Source organism: Neophocaena asiaeorientalis, unplaced genomic scaffold (genome assembly GCF_003031525.2).
Source record: "Neophocaena asiaeorientalis asiaeorientalis breed wild unplaced genomic scaffold, Neophocaena_asiaeorientalis_V1.1 scaffold11, whole genome shotgun sequence".
Classification (NCBI taxonomy): Eukaryota; Metazoa; Chordata; class Mammalia; order Artiodactyla; family Phocoenidae; genus Neophocaena; species Neophocaena asiaeorientalis.
Genome location: NW_020173124.1, coordinates 357,347 through 377,397, shown reverse-complemented (window position 1 = coordinate 377,397; position 20,051 = coordinate 357,347). Strand labels below are relative to the sequence as shown.

Here is a 20,051-nt window from a genome sequence, read left to right as displayed (position 1 = left end):
GCAAATAATTTAATTGATTCCACAGTTTTATTTTTTCCATCTAACTCTGTGTTTTTATCAAAGAATAAATAGTATATTTAAAATATTAAAAATGGAGTGACCCATAAGTAATATATATATATGAAACAAGAGGATTATTATGACATTGATCCCTTAAATTTATCCACTTGATACTATAATTTATACTCTTAAATAGTTAATATCTTCATGCAATGTACAGTTATAATGCTTAAACATTTTTGAAAGATTAGTCTCTTAATTAATCTGTTAATCTCATTACTTTTTCTTGGATTCCTGATAACAATAGCTCTAAAATCTAAAGTCAAATTACTATGCAGATTTATATTATTCTGTGAAGAATTTCATCCTCTAATTAATATTGAAAAGCTATTCCCTCAAATACACATGTTGCTTTATATCTTTGCTTAGTTGTTCAATACTCCAAAAAAATGACTTCAGCTTTTCTGAAAGAGGCAAGCTGTTATATATACAAAATCCTTTTAAAAGGACAAGAGCCTTGGTATCTAAAAATCAAGATAATTTACTATTGTTTTTGATTATCTAAAGCTATTAAAAACAAAACTAGTTTGTTACTTACACTTATTTGTTCTAAGCATTGTAGTGATTTAGAAAAAAAATTACTCGATTTTAATTATTTGTATGTAGCTTAAATACATTGATATTAGATCATTATTTATATATGATTGTAAAGGAACAAATTTGACAACAGAATATGAAATGTTAGCTTGTACTGAGTCTCATAAGTTTAAGCCCAATCAGCTGATACAGTAGCTTCAAAATGCCAAGAACTTGCAGAGGAACAAATGGATGGCTGGAATAATATTTTCTCCACTCCATAGAAGTCCATCAATTAGAGGGAGAGATAAAGCTAATGCAGGTAATTATGCTGTGAATCAGAATGACATAGAAAGGGTGACATGTATTCAAGTCAGAGTGATATTAAGGTCTGAAATCCACAAATTAAAGGGTTATTATAATATATGTGTTTGTGTGTGTGTTAGGTAGAAGGCAGAATCAGACAAGAGATAATGGTTGTAGGACATGGGAGAATACTGAAGGAGCAAGTGAAACTGTGAATCAGAACCAAACAATGGGATGTAGGAAAAAAAAAAAAAGGCTATCAGAGATGCTAGACCAGATATCTGAAGAAGGAAGGGGAAATTAAAAGAAGGAAAGAAAAAGAGGAGAAGGAGAGGAAGAAAGGAGGAGGAAAGGGGGAAGAAGAAGGGGAAGAGAAGAAGGAGGAAATGCATACATTAATGGCTGGATAAAACGTTACATTTCTGGTGCAGAAGTCAACAACATTGTAACTGCTCTTGACTGAATTCAGTTTACAGGGCTGTTGTCCATTCTGGAATGGGAATCATAAAATCATCAAAAGCAACGTGTGTGTGTGTGTGTGTGTGTGTGTGTGTTCTGTCCAATTAATTGTATGCACCATATTTATTACTTACGTAAACACATACAATCAACAAATGTACAGTAAATACTTTTTCTTGAAATTACTAATTTATCACCAAAGAATAGCTGGTAAACTGGGTATAGTACTGCATTTCTGTTAAGAATCCTCCTATACAGATGGCCGTCAAACAACATGGGGGTTGTGGTACCAACACTCTGAGTAGCCAAAAATATGCATATAACTTTACATTCTCTCCTTCATATAGGTGGTTCATACACAGATTCAACCAACCACAGGTTGTGTATTACTGTAATACATAGTGAAGAAAATCTGGGTGTAAATGGACTTGCACAGTTCAAACCCCTGTTGTTCAAAGGTCAACTGTACTTGTACTATTTCTAGATTACCAAAGCCCTCATTTCTATGCTTCTTTCCAGACTGTATTTTTGAAGTTGTCATCTTTTTTCTACATAAGGAAGTCTACATTTTATGGTCCATTAAAAATAATAAAATATAATACATTGTAAAGCATTAATCATTACTAACTTAGGAAGTTATCCTCTGAAGCGTATTTAAAGCAAGAACACCTGGAAAAGGCTTTAAACCAAGGGAACACATATCTAATAATGGACTTAGAGAAACTTGAAAGTTTACCAGGGTCTTAGTATGGGTAAGAAAACTTTCCTAATTTCTCTCATATCATATGAAGAAATTATTGTCTATGCTAAATGTTTATAAGTGAATTGTTTATAAGTTGAGATTGTTTTACAGAATATGAATTCATTAAGGGAAATGATGGATCTTATCCAGACCCCTGAGGATGGGCAGATACACCTCTTTCTCAAGAATGTTCTGGTTTATGATTTTGGCCTGATGACTTACTTTCTCACAAAGGAAATGAGGATGAGTTCCAAGTCACCCTGCAATTATATTTCTCAAAGAAAGTCTGTACATATCAGATCTCCTCACCTTGCCCTGGAGGATGAAGTATGATATAACTGAGGATTTTAGAAACCATAGGGTGTTTGTCCTTCCCTGGGAGCCCTTGGCATACCAATGTTGGCTTCATTTAGGTTGAGTCAGTGCTTATCTCCAATTACTCCTGAAGAATTTGTTACTGAACTGGTTGCCTGAACCCGTGCCAGGGTCCTAGCTGAGGCCAAGTCCATTTGTCTCTGTTGGAGAGATTCTTTTTCCGCTCGGATTTGCACAGCCAATCACAAAACCGATGCTGAGACTGGAACAGCATAATTTTTATTCAGTGGTAGAGAATGGAGAATTGAGAACTTAGTTTGCACATCAACTTCTCAATTCAGTTTGGGCTGAGACACCATATACATAGGAGGGTCGACGTAAAAGAGAGGGATTTGGAAAGAGGGAGGAATATTCATGACTTATCTGAGAACAGGGGTGTGGTTTGTACAGGAACAGAGGCAACACTCCTTTTCACTCCTTGTTTGAGCTTTTCCTGTTATTGTCATGGCAACTGTCAACTGTCACAATGCTAGTGGGTGTGTCATTTAGCATGCTAATGTATTACAGTGACCATATAATGAGGCTCAAGGTCTACTGGAAATGAAATCTTCCACCATTTGGGGCTTAGCTGGTTATAATCAGTTCTTGTTTTTCCCTTTGCAGCTTCCCCCTGGAACTTAGATAAGAGCAATTGGTTTCCATTTGAGGGAGGGGCAGGGGTATGATTCTGGGGCAATAGCCTTGGTGACAAAATGACACAACTATAATTACCCATATGCTCAATTTTTTCATCTCTTATATGTCTTGGCTTACGTTAGTGATGACACAAGATAGAGGCATTTGTTGAGACCTGTTTGAGTCAATATAATTTTCAGCTGAGTCAGGAGTTCAGGTTGATATTCAGACTTTGAATGTTTCTAAATCTGGAAAAAAAACCCAAAACACAAAGAGTAAGATTAAGAAAAAAAAATACACTGTTACTTAACAGCTTCAAGTCATTTCCATTTGCTTCCATACTCCCTTAGGGCAAATTGTTCCTTTGTTCTGGGAATGAGAGTAAATAGGCCTCTTTTGTTATGCAGTGTAAAACTAAGACTCTCTTTTAACATGGAAATATTTGAGATACTCTAGTTCTAGGGAATTAACCTTTGGGATGATAGTAAAAGCCTGTCTTTGTTAGAGATAGATTGCAAAAATAAAAAGTCTTCCAGAGAGGTTGGGTTTCCTCTTGTTAGAGGGCTGAGGGCCTGAAGTTAAGGGATCCACATTCATGAAAGGTAGCTTTATTGCAATACTTTGGGCACAAGAAGAGTCGAATTCAGATGGTGAAGGGTGATGCAGTTTTATAGATATGTTTGTTGCAGGAAGGGGACCCCTTCCAGGGCCCAAGAGTGGGCTCTTCTTTTTTTTTTTGCGGTACGCGGGCCTCTCACTGTTGTGGCCTCTCCCGTTGCGGAGCACAGGCTCCGGATGCGTAGGCTCAGCGACCATGGCTCATGGGCCCAGCCGCTCCGCGGCATGTGGGATCTTCCCAGACCGGGGCACGAACCCGTGTCCCCTGCATCGGCAGGCGGACTCTCAACTACTGCGTCACCAGGGAAGCCCTAGTGGGCTCTTTTTTAACACTTGGAAATGAATTGTCCAAGGAGACACACATGCTGACAAAGCAAAATACTTTATTGGGAAGGAGCACCGTGGCGGAGAGCAGCAGGGTAAGGGAACCCAGGAGACCTGCCTTGCCACATGGCTCACAGTCTCAGGTTTTATGGTAATGGGGTTAGTTTCCAGGTTGTCTCTGGCCAATCATCTTGCTTATACCCATATTTGATCTGATTCAGTCCTTTCTGGTGGCCCTCACATCTCTCAGCCAAGGTGGATTCCGGTGTGAAGGTTTCTGAGAGGTTGGCAGGACATATTATGGCTGGTGTCTCCTCCTTCCTTTTGGCCCCTCCCAAATTCTTCTGGTTAGTGGTAGCTTGTTAGTTCTGAGTTCCTTATCAGGACCTCCTGTTGTGAGGTAACTCATGCAAGCAGTTATTATTGTGTCTGGCCAGGGCAGGTGGTTTTGGTCCATGGTTCCCTAACGTGTTCATTCACTGGAACCCACATCATTAGTGGCTACTTGGATTGTCTTCTTTCCATTATATATCTAGCTAGTTACTTTGCACATAATAGAACTATGGGTTTTGGTTTATTTATTTATTGCCTGCCATCTTACTGAACTCCTAATAATTCTCAGCAGATTCTCTATTGTTTGGGTGGTTAATTACCAAAAAAAACGTTTTTTCCAGTAGAACTGTTCATTGTTTAAATTTTTAGACTGTAATGTAGTTATTTAATTTGTTCAGTTTTTAGTAAATTAGACTATTAAAAAATGTGCTTTTTAACAGTTAAAGGATTTAAGAACATAAAAATTTAGGTCAGAGTCTACAGGTAAAAGCTATTTCTGTAATTAGGGTTGATCAGGGCTGACATTCCACATATTTGGCAGTCTGTACTGGGTCAATCTGAATGGATGTCATTTGTTCAGGTCAGACATTGGCCAGTACCCTTTACTGGTACATGTCAGTCTCGGTGTGTGATTTGTTAATGACCTTAAATAATCTGAGGAGATTTTTAAAAAGCCTATATCTAAAAGATCTTTTAGATAATCATTTTATTGAATTAATAATTAATACAATTTAATTAATACAAATTAATGTGGGTAAAAAAAACCCTGAAAATGACTAAAGTCTCCAGACAAAGGGGTGGCAAGTCTAATTTATAGTAGGCAATCTGCATAGAAATCTCTTGCAATCCATTCACCAGTTCAATAGTTAGAAAAGTAAAAATAACCCATCTAGTTAATCACTTGTATCTATCAGTTGACATTTGGGCTGTTTCTGCCTTTGGCTATTATGAACAAAGCTGCAGTGAACATTTGTGTGCATGTGGATATATGTTTTCATTTTTCTTGGATAGATGTAACAGTGGAATTGCTAGATCATGTAATAACTATATGTTTAAATTTTTGAAAACTGCCAGACTGTTTTCCAAAGCAGCTGTACTATATTGCATTCCCACCAGCAATGTATGAGGGTTCCAATTTCTCCACTTCTTTGTCAAAACTTATCTTTTTTGATTACAGTCATCATAGTGGATCTGAAGTATGATTTTGATTTGTGTTTCTTTGATGGCTTATAATGTTGAGCATTTTTCATGTCCTTATCAGTCATTTGTATACCTTCATTGGAGAAATATCTATTCAAATTATTTGCTCATTTTTTCCATTGTGTTGTTAATTTATTATTGAATTATGAGAATTCTTTGTATATTCTGGACACAAGACCATTATCACATAAATAACTTGCAAATATTTTCTCCCATTCTGGGGGTTGACTTTTTACTTTCTTGGTGGTGTCTTTTGAAGTACACAGTTTTTAATTTTGATGAAGTCCAGCTTATCTATATTTCATTTGTCATTTATGCATTTGGTGTCATGTCTGAGAAGGCTTTGCCTAACCCACGTTTATGAAGATGTATTCCTCTATTTTATTCTAAGAGTTTTGTAGCTTACCTTCTACATTTAGGTCTAAGATACATTTTGAATGGATGTGTGTGTATGGTATGAGGACATTATTTTTTTGAATGTGTATATATAGTCATTGTAAACCATTTGTTGAAGAGATTATTTTTTCACCATTGAATTTTTCTGATACCTTTTTCAAAAATCAATTTACCATAAAAATAAGGCTTTATTTCTGGACTATTGATTCTGTTTCACTGATCTATATGTCTATCCTTACGGTAGTACCACACTATCTTGACTACTGTACCTTTGTAGTAACTTTAAAATCAGAAAGTTTGACTCCTTTAAGTTTGTTTTTCTTTTTAAAGATTGTTTTGGCTATTTTAAGTCCCTTGGATTTTCATGTGCATTTTAGGATCAGTTTGTTGATTTCTGGGAAAAAGCCATCTGGGATTTTGATAGGAATTACATAGAATCTGTAGATCTATTTGGAAACTATTGCCATCTTAATAACATTGTCTTCCAGTCATTAACATAAGTTACTTTTCCATTTTTTGTCTTTAGTTTCTTTCAATGATGTTTTGTAGTTTTTCATGTAGAAGTTTTAAGATTATAATTCTTTTGCTAAAGTTATTTCTAATTTTATTTGCCTGTCATATTTTCTACTCTTTTAAATGCTGTTATAAATGGAATTGTCTTCTGAATTTCATTTTTTGATTGTTTATTGCTACTGTATAAAAAATACAACTGTATTTTGTATGTTGCTTTGTACCCTGCAACCTGGTTGACTGTTTTTATAATTCGAATAATTTTCTACTGAATTGCTTAAGATTTTGTATATCTAAGGGTATATCATCTGCAAAAAGAGATGGTTTTACTTGTTTTCCAATCTGGAATGATATTCCAGATTGGAAGGATGATATTCCTTCCTTCCTTTCTTTTTTTTTTTTATTTAAAAAATTTTCCCAATTACCCTGAGTGAATTTCCAGTACAATACTGAATAGAGAGGCAAGAGTAGACTGTCTTATCTTGTTCCTAGTCTTAGGGAGAAAACTTTCATTTTTTTTCATGGCTAAGTAAGGTATAAGCCTTTTTTGTTTTTTTGTTTGTTTGTTTGTTTTAATAGGTTGATTTTATCAATTTGAGGAAACTCACTTCTATTCCTAGTCTGTTGAGTATTTTTATGATGAAAGTCTTTTCGATTTTGTCAAGTAAACCTGTAGATTAGCCATATCAAATATTGGCTCATTGTAATGAGGGAAACTGTACACCAGAAGAGCTGTAGGTTATCTCACCCCTATCCCAAAAGAGAAGGAAAAGTAATTATAAGAGGATTTTTAGAAAAAGGTGAGTTTAGGCAAAATTTAAGTAATATTTTGTTAGGCTTAAAGTAAAACAAGGCTATGTGTACTCTCTAGAGTTCAACATCAGGTCTGGAGTGTGAACTGGACCCAGAATCTTGTTTCTCTGGAAACTATATAGTAAGATATATGTGGAATGTCGTGTCCAGAAACTTTTTATTTTAAGCTCTGTCCCTGGGTTGTAAACTGAGCCTGCTTCTCTGTCTTGAGATCCTCCAGACAAGATTGAGATGCTTCATACTACTGACATAATTTCCAGCAACAAACTTTCTGATATTCTTTGGCTTTAGAAAATAAGCCAGTGAATAAGAGAATATTATACTTTCAACAGGGAGGCCATTACAGTTGTAGCATGTCCTTGGGATAAATATTATTTCCTGTTAACTTTGTGATAGGATTTATCTGTGACAGTTATTCCAGCCAGATGATTGGCAATGTTTTGTACATGTGGCTCCCTCCCAAGAATACTTCACTGGCTTTCCCATTTTGTAGACTCTTATCCTGCCTTTACAACACTGCACAGGCAGGAAGGAGCTGTTTTCTCTTCTTCAGTGGTGATGAGATGAAGGTGTTTTCTCTATGAAGTCCTTGGCTACCTGCCAAAATAGTACCATAATAGTTATTTTCTGACTTATGCCTATTCTATATCCTTGAGGTCCAACGCTGTATTCTACATCCTTGAGTTAACTCTGTATTAATTTGCTCTGTTCAATATTTCAGGACTGGTTGATGGAATAAATAGGCATTTTACTTTAGTTTTCAGACTACGTAATTATCTGCCAGGACCAGTGACTCAAAGTACTTATTTTACCTGTTCAACTGATTCAGGAACTTTAGTGTTCACGCACACACACACACACACACACACACACACACACACACGTATCACATGATGCCTGTTATAATGTTAATTTCTTAGTATGCCTGCCAAAGTTATATATATATATTCTTTCTTAAATTAAATATGCTAAGAGTACTAACTCAGAGAAAAACAGATAATATGAAGGAATATCTATCATAAAATAGACATTAATGTCTTTATGCTATCTCAACTAAAATATTCTCATGATTTTAAAATTTAATATTTTCATTATTTTAAAAAATATATGTATATAGTCCTTTTCAGATTTTCTTCCCTTATACATTATTACAAAATATTGAGTATAGATCCCTGTGTTATACAGTAGGTCTTTGTGGTTATCTATTTTATATATAATGGTGTGTTGTTTATGTTTTAATTGGCCATTTGCTAATGACAAATATAATTTTTATAGGGAGTTGAATACCTTTTTAAAAATTAATTAGTTTATTTATATTTGTTTTTGGCTGTGTTGGGTTTTTATTGCTGCATGCGGGCTTTCTCTAGTTGCAGTGAGCAGGGGCTACTCTTCGTTGCAGTGCACGGGCTTCTCATTGGGGTGGCTTCTCTTGTTGCGGAGCATGGGCCCTAGACACGCAGGCTTCAGTAGTTGCAGTACACAGGCTCAGTAGCTGTGGCTCGCAGGCTCTAGATCACAGGCTCAGTAGTTGTGGCACATGGGCTTACTTGCTCCATGGCATGTGGGATCTTCCCAGACTAGGGATCAAACCCATGTCTCCTGCATTGGCAGGCGGATTCTTAACCACTGCGCCACCAGGGAAGTCCCTTAAATATCTTTTTAAGAGATAAATATTTTAAAATGTAGCACCAGATTATGATTAAGTGTACTGTCAGGTTGTCATCTATTACAAAAAAATAAAACAAGAGATTATACCTGGACAGTGAGATGTATTATGTACTCTAGTAACCTTGGAACTGTGTCAGCCATAGAAGAGAAGCATCTGCTTCATCTCAATGGTAATACCAAGTGGTTTCTTCCTGATTTGGCAGGAAAAAGTAGCCATGAAGAAGATCTGTCAAAGTCAGTGGAAGGGGAAGATACAAAATGAGGATGGATTAATAATTCTGATTTGCTTGGATTTTTTCAGAGCCATGCCATTTCTCATTCTATTTGTGGATGATGAAAGAGTGGAATGCTGCTTATAATACAAATAGAGTTGGCTTCATTTCTGAAATGATATGAAAGTGCTAAAAATACAGTGGAATAGATGATTTATTAATTAATAATTGAAATACTTTTGACCATTATCAACCTCCCACCTACTCACCTCAAGTAGGAATACCATATGATTCATATAAGCAAAACTTAATGGATTTTATTATGATTGTGTTTTATAATGTTTTCTCCCATCATCTCTGGCCTAGGTTTCCATACTAATCACCCACATTAATTTCTTATAAGTAGTTTTGTTGACTGTGTGAGAGGTTATTCATGGTAAATTACTAGTGATACAATTCACCCAGAGTCAGACAAGTTGAATCTAATGAATCATTTGTTTGGTTCCAGCTTGATGTACATTGAGAATAAGCAATAGCTGCTATAAATCCATCTCTAAATAATGGTGCTGAAGAATGTAGGCTTACGGAAGCACATGGACCTGTGTTAAAAATCTTGCTTCAATACTATTAGTTCTGTGACCATAGGTTTCAGTTTTCTTCTTAGGAAAGAGGAACAATAAAACTAACTTCACAGAGTAGATTTACACATAAAGTGATGTATGCAAACCAATTACACAATTCCTAGCAGAAAGACAGGGTCCAATAAATGGCAGATATTAATTTTATTATTAGTGGATTTTCCTCTGTTGCATGTAGAAAAAGAACAAAAGGAGAAAATTTTAATAACATTCAAGAAATGTAGTTCAAAAAGTTTTAATATTGTTTTGCTCTCCCACTAAATCTTACTGACCACCAAAGTAAACATTTACCCATCTCAAACCTGAAAACAGCTCTTTTCATCTACCTGTTTTCAGAAGAGCTTAATAATTCTTTTGAGATTCCTTAAGAGAAAAGCAATAGAAAGACTCTGCCTGTTATAATGTTAATTTCTCAGGATGACTGTCAAAGTTTTATATATATATATTCTTTCTTAAATTAAATATGCTAAGAGCACTAACTCTGAGAAAAACAGACAATATGAAGGAAAAACTATAATAATTTTGTTATACTTAAAGATGTGCTCAAAGCACCTCTATGAAAAATAAACCAGTCACTTATGTTATCCTAGTGATTGGAAACACAATTTTTAAAAATGTCATGAAGAACCTAGGGCTAAGACAGGAATAAAGACACAGACCTACTAGAGAATAGACTTGAGGATATGGGGAGGAGGAAGGGTAAGCTGTGACAAAGCGAGAGAGAGGCATGGACATATATACACTACCAAACATAAGGTAGATAGCTAGTGGGAAGCAGCTGCATAGCGCAGGGAGATCAGCTTGGTGCTTTGTAACCGCCTGGAGGGGTGGGATAGGGAGGGTGGGAGGGAGGGAGATGCAAGAGGGAAGAGATATGGGGACATATGTATATGTATAACTGATTCACTTTGTTATAAAGCAGAAACTAACACACCATTGTAAAGCAATTATACTCCAATAAAGATGTAAAAAAAAAAAAAGAAATAATTACTTTTGTTTTTCATATTGTCACTTTTATGTATTAGACTATGTGTACTACCATTTATCTTTTTCTGTCAACATTAAAGCATGCCTTAGCTCACAATTAATTTTATTTTCTTTTGTTTTTGTATCACATTAGTCGAATAGAATAAAAAAAATTCATTGCATTAACTTATTAAAACATTCTCTACCATGGTTTGATAGTTGCAAGTGTAGAGTTGTATTTTGGCTTTTTGATACTTTGTTGTAGTTTTTGATGTGTTTGTTTTTCCTTGATGTCTCTAGATATAGTATCAAGATAAAACTCATTATGATTGTACTTAAATGGTATCTCTGACATATGATTTTCAAAAGCATCGCTAAACTCTTGCACACTGGATACTTTTTGAAAATTAATTACTAAAATATGAAAATAAAAGAGAGCCACCATTTTCCTAAATAAAAGGCAATTACTTAATTAAGGTTTTTTTGGATAAGAATATTCAGTCTTTAATGCATGTTTTTGTATAAATTCTCCATGAGCAGTTCACAGCTCAGTTTTACAGTGTGTAATCAGCTGTCATTGTAGGCATTATGTAGCATTATATAGGCATCATAATTATTATATTTTTGCTTTTTCTGTTCAGAAGCCAAGTCTTTTGTAGATAAAAGTATAAATTTTTTCTTTTCTTTCCCCTATCAGATGTGGGTTCTGTTGAAGGACTTGCCTATCACAGAGCCTGGGATACACTGTACTGGACCAGCTCCACTACCTCATCCATCACCAGGCACACAGTGGACCAGACTCGGCCTGGAGCATTTGATAGGGAAGCTGTCATTGCCATGTCAGAGGATGACCATCCTCATGTGCTAGCCCTAGATGAATGCCAAAAGTAAGAAATTTGTATTTCTTCATTATAATTATAAGTCAAAGACTATCAAAGTTATATTAATTTTAAAGAGAATTAGCATTAAAAATACAGATTTCCTTTGAAGTTCTCTTTTCACAATTCATAAAACTGTTTTTTATAAGACTGTTTTTTATTACAAATGTGGATAATTGAAATCTGAACTCTTTAAATGCCAGGCATCACCTCCATGAGAGATTCAGTAAAAGCAAAATTAAAGGATGAAAGGGAAAATAGAGACAATACTGTGATTGAATAGACATTTTTCATATATGTAAAAGACATTAATGCATCACTGATTGAAATCATAAATTTGAAACAAAAATAACACTATTAACAAGTATTGAAACCTAAAAGGTGTTTCTGTAATTCAATTAAGTAATTTTAACAATTGGGGATCTGTCCAATTGAAATACAGAGGAAATAAATAACAGCAATAGATCTTTGTGTGCAGCTATAATTTCAACATTAGATACTTGACAATAGTCTACATGGTCCACATCGGTTTGATGATATATTGTGCAGGTATTTATAATAATACTTATGAAGAATTCATGGCAAGAAAAAATGTTCAGGCTATAGTATAAAATGTATAAAAAATAAAACAAATTAGAAAAAAGTTATGTTTCGGGGGATGCTATAAAGAACACAATTATATGAAAACTGAAGAATGAAGCTCAGGTTAAGTAGAAAACAAATATGTCTATGGAGTTTCACTCTTATGCAATATGGTAGGAATATTTTGTTAACTACTAGAAAGTGCTTTTACTCTTAAACGAAACAAGGACACAGAAATTAGACCAATCTGGTTTCACTGAGCAGAAATAGAAGAACTTATTTTAGATATGTTGAAGAAAAATGGAAGAATAAAAAACAATGACTGATAAACACTAACCCTGATCACTTGAGAGAAGAAAAGAGCACATGAATTACTCAGTGTGAGAATAACTCAATCTGGATACTCTTATAGAACTAGAGATGAGAATTGACTTACTTTACTTAATTAAACATATTGAACTTATAAATTAAGACTCTAAAGTTTGAGAGATGCAGGTGAAGAGAAGGTTGACTCCTCACACAGATTTGGTTACTTAGTTCAGGTGGACACAGGCCTCTAGATGCCTGGGCAGAGCTAGTTCTGCTCACACCACTGCCCTATCACTAGGGCTTGTTGTTGAGTCAGCTACACTGATCCACCAGGAGAGTATTAGGACAATAATAAATATCCTAAAGTTGATCAAAGGAATTTATAAGACAATTTTCACGTAAACATGAGGGAGATCACTGATGATATTATACATGATTAATTTTAATTGATAAGTGCTTTATCCTATAATTATCAGTTACATAGGCTAAAATTACACTTTCACCTTATATATGGTGAACTGTAAATTAGATTTAAACACACTAAAGTATTTTAATTGGAAAATTATATGTAATTAAAGTATAAAAATATATTTATCATTAAACATATTAATGACACCTTCAAATCACTTTCATATGTTGATTAACAGAAATTTTAAATCAAATCAATTTCTAGATGAAAGACTACTTGAGTTCAAAACTTGGCTCTGTAACTATAACTAATATTCAAGCTCTCTGGCCTCTGTTTTCGTATATGTGAAAGGGCAAAACTAAAGAAGTACTAATACCTTGGAAATTCTGTAATTCTAAAGCCCACAATCTAGAAAAATATTGCAAATAAATTGTGTATTTAATACCTCATATTATTTGGATAACTTTTTTTTTTTTTTTCGGTACGCGGGCCTCTCACTGTTGTGGCCTCTCCCGTTGCGGAGCGCAGGCTCCGGACGCGCAGGCTCAGCGGCCATGGCTCACGGGCCCAGCAGCTCCGTGGCATGTGGGATCTTCCCGGACTGGGGCACGAACCCGTGTCCCCCGCATCGGCAGGCGGACTGTCAACCGCTGCGCCACCAGGGAAGCCCTGAATAACTTTTTAAACTAAACTTTTCATTTTAAAAGTTACAAGATGTGGTTAAAACTACTGCATGATTTAAGAAAGTGGAATGCCATTTATTTTTTTTTGGCAAATTTACTAATTCATAGGACAAACTATTTTGACACTTTCTCACTGAGAACACTTTTATGTTCCATAGAATAGTTTAAAATACTATGAAGTATTTTAATAAAGAGCATAGATGACCCAGCTTTCCCTAATTGGTGGGGTTATTTTTTTTAATTAGCAAGTAGAAAGGTTTTTTTGTGTGTGTGTGAAGTTGAGTATTGTCTAGTAATAAGTTTTTGCATAATACTTAAAAACCATATATTGAATAATTATGTTGGCTATAATCCTACATTGTCTTTACATGTCTTTACATAGGAATGATATATGCAATCTTGTTGTAAATATGAAATATTATTCCAATTAGTTTTTCTCTGTGTTTATTAAACATATTTTTTCAAAATGTGTAGCAGCCTGCCTGTCAGCCTCCCTCATTCCCTTCTTCCTTTCTTTCTTTCCTCTCTCCCTTCCTCCCTTTTTCCTTCCTTCTCCCCTTCCTCCCTCCCTCCCTCCCTCCCTCCATTCTTTTCTTCTTTTCTTCAGTTCAAAAACTGATCTTCAAGTAAACTCTTAGGGTTACTCCTAAATATAAAGGGGGAGAAAGAAGAGCTGTTTCAGTAAAAACAGGCCTTGGAGACTGGAACCCTATAGCCTCTCCGCTCTTCCAGTGACCTTTAAAGGCTTCCATAGACTCCTAGGCCTTCTTCAAAGAATAGTTTGACAAACACTGATTTAAAATATTCTAGAAAATCTGTAAGTAACAGATACTATGTTTAAGGATTTGAGAGTGACCCCTGGAATTCTAGAAACAGCACTGTAATTTATAGAAAAATCACACTGATAAACAGAGGAGGGAAAAAAGACATTAAATAAATATAGGAGTTTAGTAATTGCTCTAAAACATAAACAGAGAAGCATACAGAATTTAAAAAGCAAACCTAGAGGGAGAGAGAGATTCTGATTTTCACCAACTGAAGGAGAGAAATATTGTTAGGTTAAGAACGATGTCCAAAATGATAACAACACAGGATCTGCTGAAGCATTATAATAATAAGTTAGAGTATATTTGCAGTTCATAGCAAATTTAAAATAACTATTTTTGTCCCTGATTAAAATAAATCTTTACTATGCATCAAACTGATTCCGTTTAATTAAGTTACTATTTGAAAGATAATTGTTTTTCAGAAATATTTTCCAGGTCATTTAAGAAACTGAGAAAAATATATATGCAACTATAATACACATATTTCCCCTTATTACTAAAACTTCCTCAAGGGTCATAGTATATGAGATAAATAATTTTGCTTCTTTTTAAATAATTTGACATTGCCATGTTTCTACTAATGTTGTTACTGTTAATGAAAATTTTAATCTATTATCACAATTTTCATTTTAATTAGTTTAATGTTTTGGACCAACTGGAATGAGCAGCATCCAAGTATCATGAGATCTACTCTGATTGGGAAAAATGCTCAAGTGGTGGTCAGTACAGACATACTCACTCCAAATGGACTCACCATTGACCACCGTGCAGAGAAGCTGTATTTCTCAGATGGCAGCCTAGGAAAAATTGAAAGGTGTGAATATGATGGATCCCAGAGACATGTAAGTTAACTGAGAATTTCTTGATTATAGATTTGAAAAATGATACATTTGGAAAATACATGCTTTATAGTGCCTAAAATATGCATATTAAGGGATTTCAAAATAGCTAATTGTTCGAACCAATACAACTGAATAATCTGTTCAGTGAAAAACAAAACAGCAGATAAAATTTTGAAAACTTTCTTAAGTGCCTTTGCTACCATGGAGACAGTCCAACTCTTATGGAGAAACAGTAACTGATTTTCTCCTAGTTATGAATTGAATTGGTATTGTTAGAGTGATTTGCGTAAACTTCATTGTTATTTATAATTTTTTAAAATGTGAAATGAAATTGGTTAGCTGCCCTAGGATAAAAGAACATTGGAAAGTAATGAAATGATCCTCTGTCTGTGTTTGGGTCCTCAAAGCAACCTCAGAAGCTTTGAAGAGAGAAGAGTGGAATTCCTTTCACAGGCTCATTCTCTGTCTCTTTTCTCTGAATTCCAAATAAAATGTTAATGGGAGTGTCTTTATGCTGCCCCTGGAGAACATTTACAGGAGATATTTAGGGCCTGTAGAATGGTGAACGTCCAGTTCCTCACCATATCTTATGAGGGTGGTAGCCCTTGGCAACTGGGAAAACTCAGGGTTCAGAAGGGTAAGGTCTGGTTTGTTACACCACTGGAGGAATCTACCCCAGCCCCTCTTCACCAGTGCATGCTTGAATGACAAAATGATCCTGAGGCTCTTAGCTCTTCCACTGAGCTTCTGGAAGGACCATCTTCATGGGCCATATTTTCTCTATCACAACTACAGTGCCTTATGGTATTAAAGCAACATAGAGAATACGTATGAATAGCTGTGGCAGTATTTCAATAAAACTTTATTTACAGAAGCAGGCAACCAAACAGCAGGCCATATTTGCTAACACCTGATTTATACCATTAAGCACACTGTTTAATTCAATTGAGTATATACCTGTACGTATATATCTACATATTATATCTAATATAGATATATATATCTATACTTACATACATATATAATATTAAATATGTATATATACACACATTATATTATATAGTGAAACATAGATATTTATCTTAGGGCAACTAACTAAATGTATATATATACGCATATTGCATATACATATATTGCCTATATGTATATATGTGTGTATATATAGATATGTGTATGTGTGTGTGTGCATGTATGTGTGTGTGAGTTTCTTGAAGATGGAACAAGTGCATTGATTTACATTCTAGTATAGACACCTCATCTAATTGTGGAGTGGATACTTCAAGTAGCAGTGATATAGTACAGTTGAGTGATTAAGGAAAATTGAAATAATCAGCTAAGATCTGATAAGTTCAGTTTGTGCTAAAGGTAATAACTCTGATCAAAGAATTCTTTGCCTAAATTCTTGGTCTATCTTTTCAATTAAAGGCCATGTGACCTAAGGCAAATTACTTAGTCTTTATGAATTCTAGTTTTCCGACATGCAAATTTCAGGGTTATTATGAGGATATAGTGTGAAAATATATGTCTCAGAATACAGCAAAGAAATCCTAAATGAACTTAGTGGGTAATGCTTTTGAGAAATAGGTAAATCATTATCCTGGATATGGTATTATTTTGTATTATGGCCTAATACAGAAAATGCTTCTGTAACTCCTCCTAACAACATTTTGTCCACTTTATTTTTTATATACATGTTTTTCTTTTCCCTCCTCAGTCTACTGTTATGTATGATACTTATAGCTACTCAAGGTGATCCAGTAATCAGATAGCTCTGATCTAAATAATTCAAAGGCTTTCTTTTGACATTAAAAAAATACGCACAGTTATGATTCCAGCTCTCCATTTCCCATCCTAGTCTAAACCAGGATAATTTCTGGCTGGTTGTAGTTAACAATGCTATATTGTACATTTGAAGTGGCTAAGAGAGTGTATTTTTATAGTTTTTACCACCAAAAAAAATTGTAACTATGTGAAGTGATGGATATATTAACTAAACTTATTGTGGTAATCATTTTGTAGTATATACATATATCAAATCATTATGTTCTATACTTTAAACTTACATAATGTTATATGTAAATTATATGCCAGTAAAGCTGGACAGAAAGATTTCTGTCCTGTAGAGATGACAATGTTGAGTAGAGAACATTACTTTAAAGGATACGGGTGTATTCCCCCATACAACATTGATCCATTTTGTCTCAAAGTTAGAACTACATAATCCTTTTGCTCTTCTCCAGTAAATCGGCTTTACCATCAAAATTTCTGGTTGGGCCTAAAAATTGGGAAAATATTTCAATGTTTATTACGTTCTTACATGAATCTCACTATTTTGCTGGTTTTCCAGATTCTATTGCCAGTGTTGATCATGGGTACCTTGAATTTACCACCAACTTATATACTCTTTGTGATATCCATTGTTTCCTATATTTTAGTCATGATTTTACAACTAGAACTTGTTATCTGTCCCTGAATTCCATTTTTTAATTGACGTGAATTTCTGAATACTTATTACACTTTAAATTGCCTGTTTTCGTGAACAATCAGCTGTTTATATAATCTATTACTAATATAAGCATAGAATTTTGAGGCTGAGAGTATAACTGAGGAGCTAGGTCATCTCCTATTATCTTTAGAAAAGGTTAAATATGCAATCTGGCTTATGTTTCAAGATTTTAAAAAAGGATATTTCCTGAGGAAGAAAGAAATACTACTTATTCTGAAAAAAAATATTCTGGGGATATGGCATAATATTATAGAAGTCTCAGAAACTCTAAAAACTCTTCTATTATCTGATAACTGTTGAAAAAGTGGACCAATTTGTCTAATACCCTATCCATTCACTCCCCAGTTTTATATTTTTAATTACATGTACAAAAGTGTAAACAATATTAATTTGATTTGTGCCTATCCACCTGAGTTGAAGTCTTGGAAATCAAAGGATACCTTTTGGAACAGATTTCTTTTTAAATCCTCACAGAACCTAAGAGCTCCTTATCTGAAAAACTTGCATGTAACCAGTTCATTCATTCTAATCTTCATTTGATCTCTCTGTACCAGGCCCTTTTGTTTATGTGTGTGTGTGTTTCCTACTATGTCTGTTCCTCACTCCTATATGGTTCCCCTTGGGCAAAAATACTAATGTAATTGATATATATCCATCCAATTACATATATATATATATACACACACACATATATACATATAATACACATGCATGTATACATATATATTTAAAATAGATCAAGTAACCAACATAATGAATTTCATTTTTACATTTTTGGAATACACTGTACAAGGCACTGCAGAAATGTGTGATGGGGTATAATCATGGAGTTAAAAAGAATGACATTTAGGAAGTAAAAATATAGAAGGTTAAAATAGTCTATGAAAGACTTAAAATGCCAAGAAATATAAGAAGAGATGTAAAACATTGTTTAATTTATAAAGTCAAAAAGAACTGAGACAATGCAATATAAATGAGTGGCCAGAGAAATAATAATTTCAGAAAGAAACATTTCCTTTGCATAGATGTATATTTTCTAGCTTTGGATGACACAGATGATCGTAGAGCATATAGAGAGATCAGATATCCCCAGGGGAGGTGACAGATTGGAAAGAAGCTAGACATTAAAATCTGAAATATTTGAGAGAGCACCTTCTTTAATGAAAAGAAAGCAAGCTATTTATTAAGTTAATTGATAAAGTTTGGAGAGATTCTTGTAAATCTAGGCATTTTGAGCCTACAAAGTCAGTACAGTGCTATTCCTCTCCCAAAGTGTGTTTGAAGAGCCTTTCTTCTCTTGAATTTCCATAGGAATTAAACTGTGGTCAAGCACTGTTTTTAAACTCTGGTTTAAACAGTCTGATAGGCTTAATTCCTGCATTACATCTTAAAGCCTTTAAATGCTCATGTACATTATAAATCTTTAGAATGGAACACAGTTATGTAGCTTTGTTCTTATCAGGAAATCTTTTTTTTTTTAACGTGGTATGCCATGGGCTTAAGTGTTTGTAGGGACTTGAAAAATACTGATATACTATTTACCAGTCACTTAGTTTATTAGAGGAATATTATAGAACCCATTACTAATCAGTAGATTAGGGAAAGAGATCCTTTCAAACATCAGAAGAGAAATCAGAAAAAAAATGTGTTTTTTAAAATACATTTTACCTTTTCTATTATAGTTATGTGATAATATTTAGCTAAACAAATTCATTCATAGGTTTAATTTCTTTTGTCAAACTCAGAGTTAGATTTTATTTTTCTGTTTCATCTTACAGTGAGGTCATAATAAAATACAGGTACACACAGTTTAAATCTGACCTGTATTGATAAAAATATACAATAATTGGCTGGTTCTTTTTTAAATTTTAAATACACATTAACTTGTATGGTGGTCCTACCTATAATTTTATTGAGGAAAGCATTCTCTGTCTAACAAGATACAATTGAATGCTTTTGTGTGATCTAGTTATTAGGGAAAAAAACAGATAATAATTTCATTCTGTTTTATTTTTATTTCTGTTCTATATCTGTTGTTCCAGTAGATGAAACAATAACTAATGTTGACAGGGGCTAAGACAGCATGATTATAGCCTTTCTCCCTGGTGTTACCCTGTAAGTGTTAATCATTTCTTGGAAGGCATCTGCTACCTGAGTGACACAAACCCTTCCAGAAGAGATGTTGTTTATATTCCTAGAAATTGCAATTGCTGACGTTTCTTACTTTTGACATTCTTTTAGAAACTTTGTCCAGAGTTCTTTTT

At 34.2% G+C, this 20,051-nt stretch overlaps 1 protein-coding gene across 1 annotated transcript in view; it reads left to right on the top strand.

The window, feature by feature from the left end:
• Positions 1 to 20,051, top strand: part of LRP1B (LDL receptor related protein 1B) — a 1,787,379-nt gene that overhangs the window by 1,459,986 nt on the left and 307,342 nt on the right. The window contains exons 42-43 of the mRNA XM_024744102.1: positions 11,449 to 11,638; positions 15,077 to 15,281. Coding sequence (XP_024599870.1) covers positions 11,449 to 11,638; positions 15,077 to 15,281 — 395 coding nt within the window. The remainder of the gene's footprint in view (positions 1 to 11,448; positions 11,639 to 15,076; positions 15,282 to 20,051) is intronic.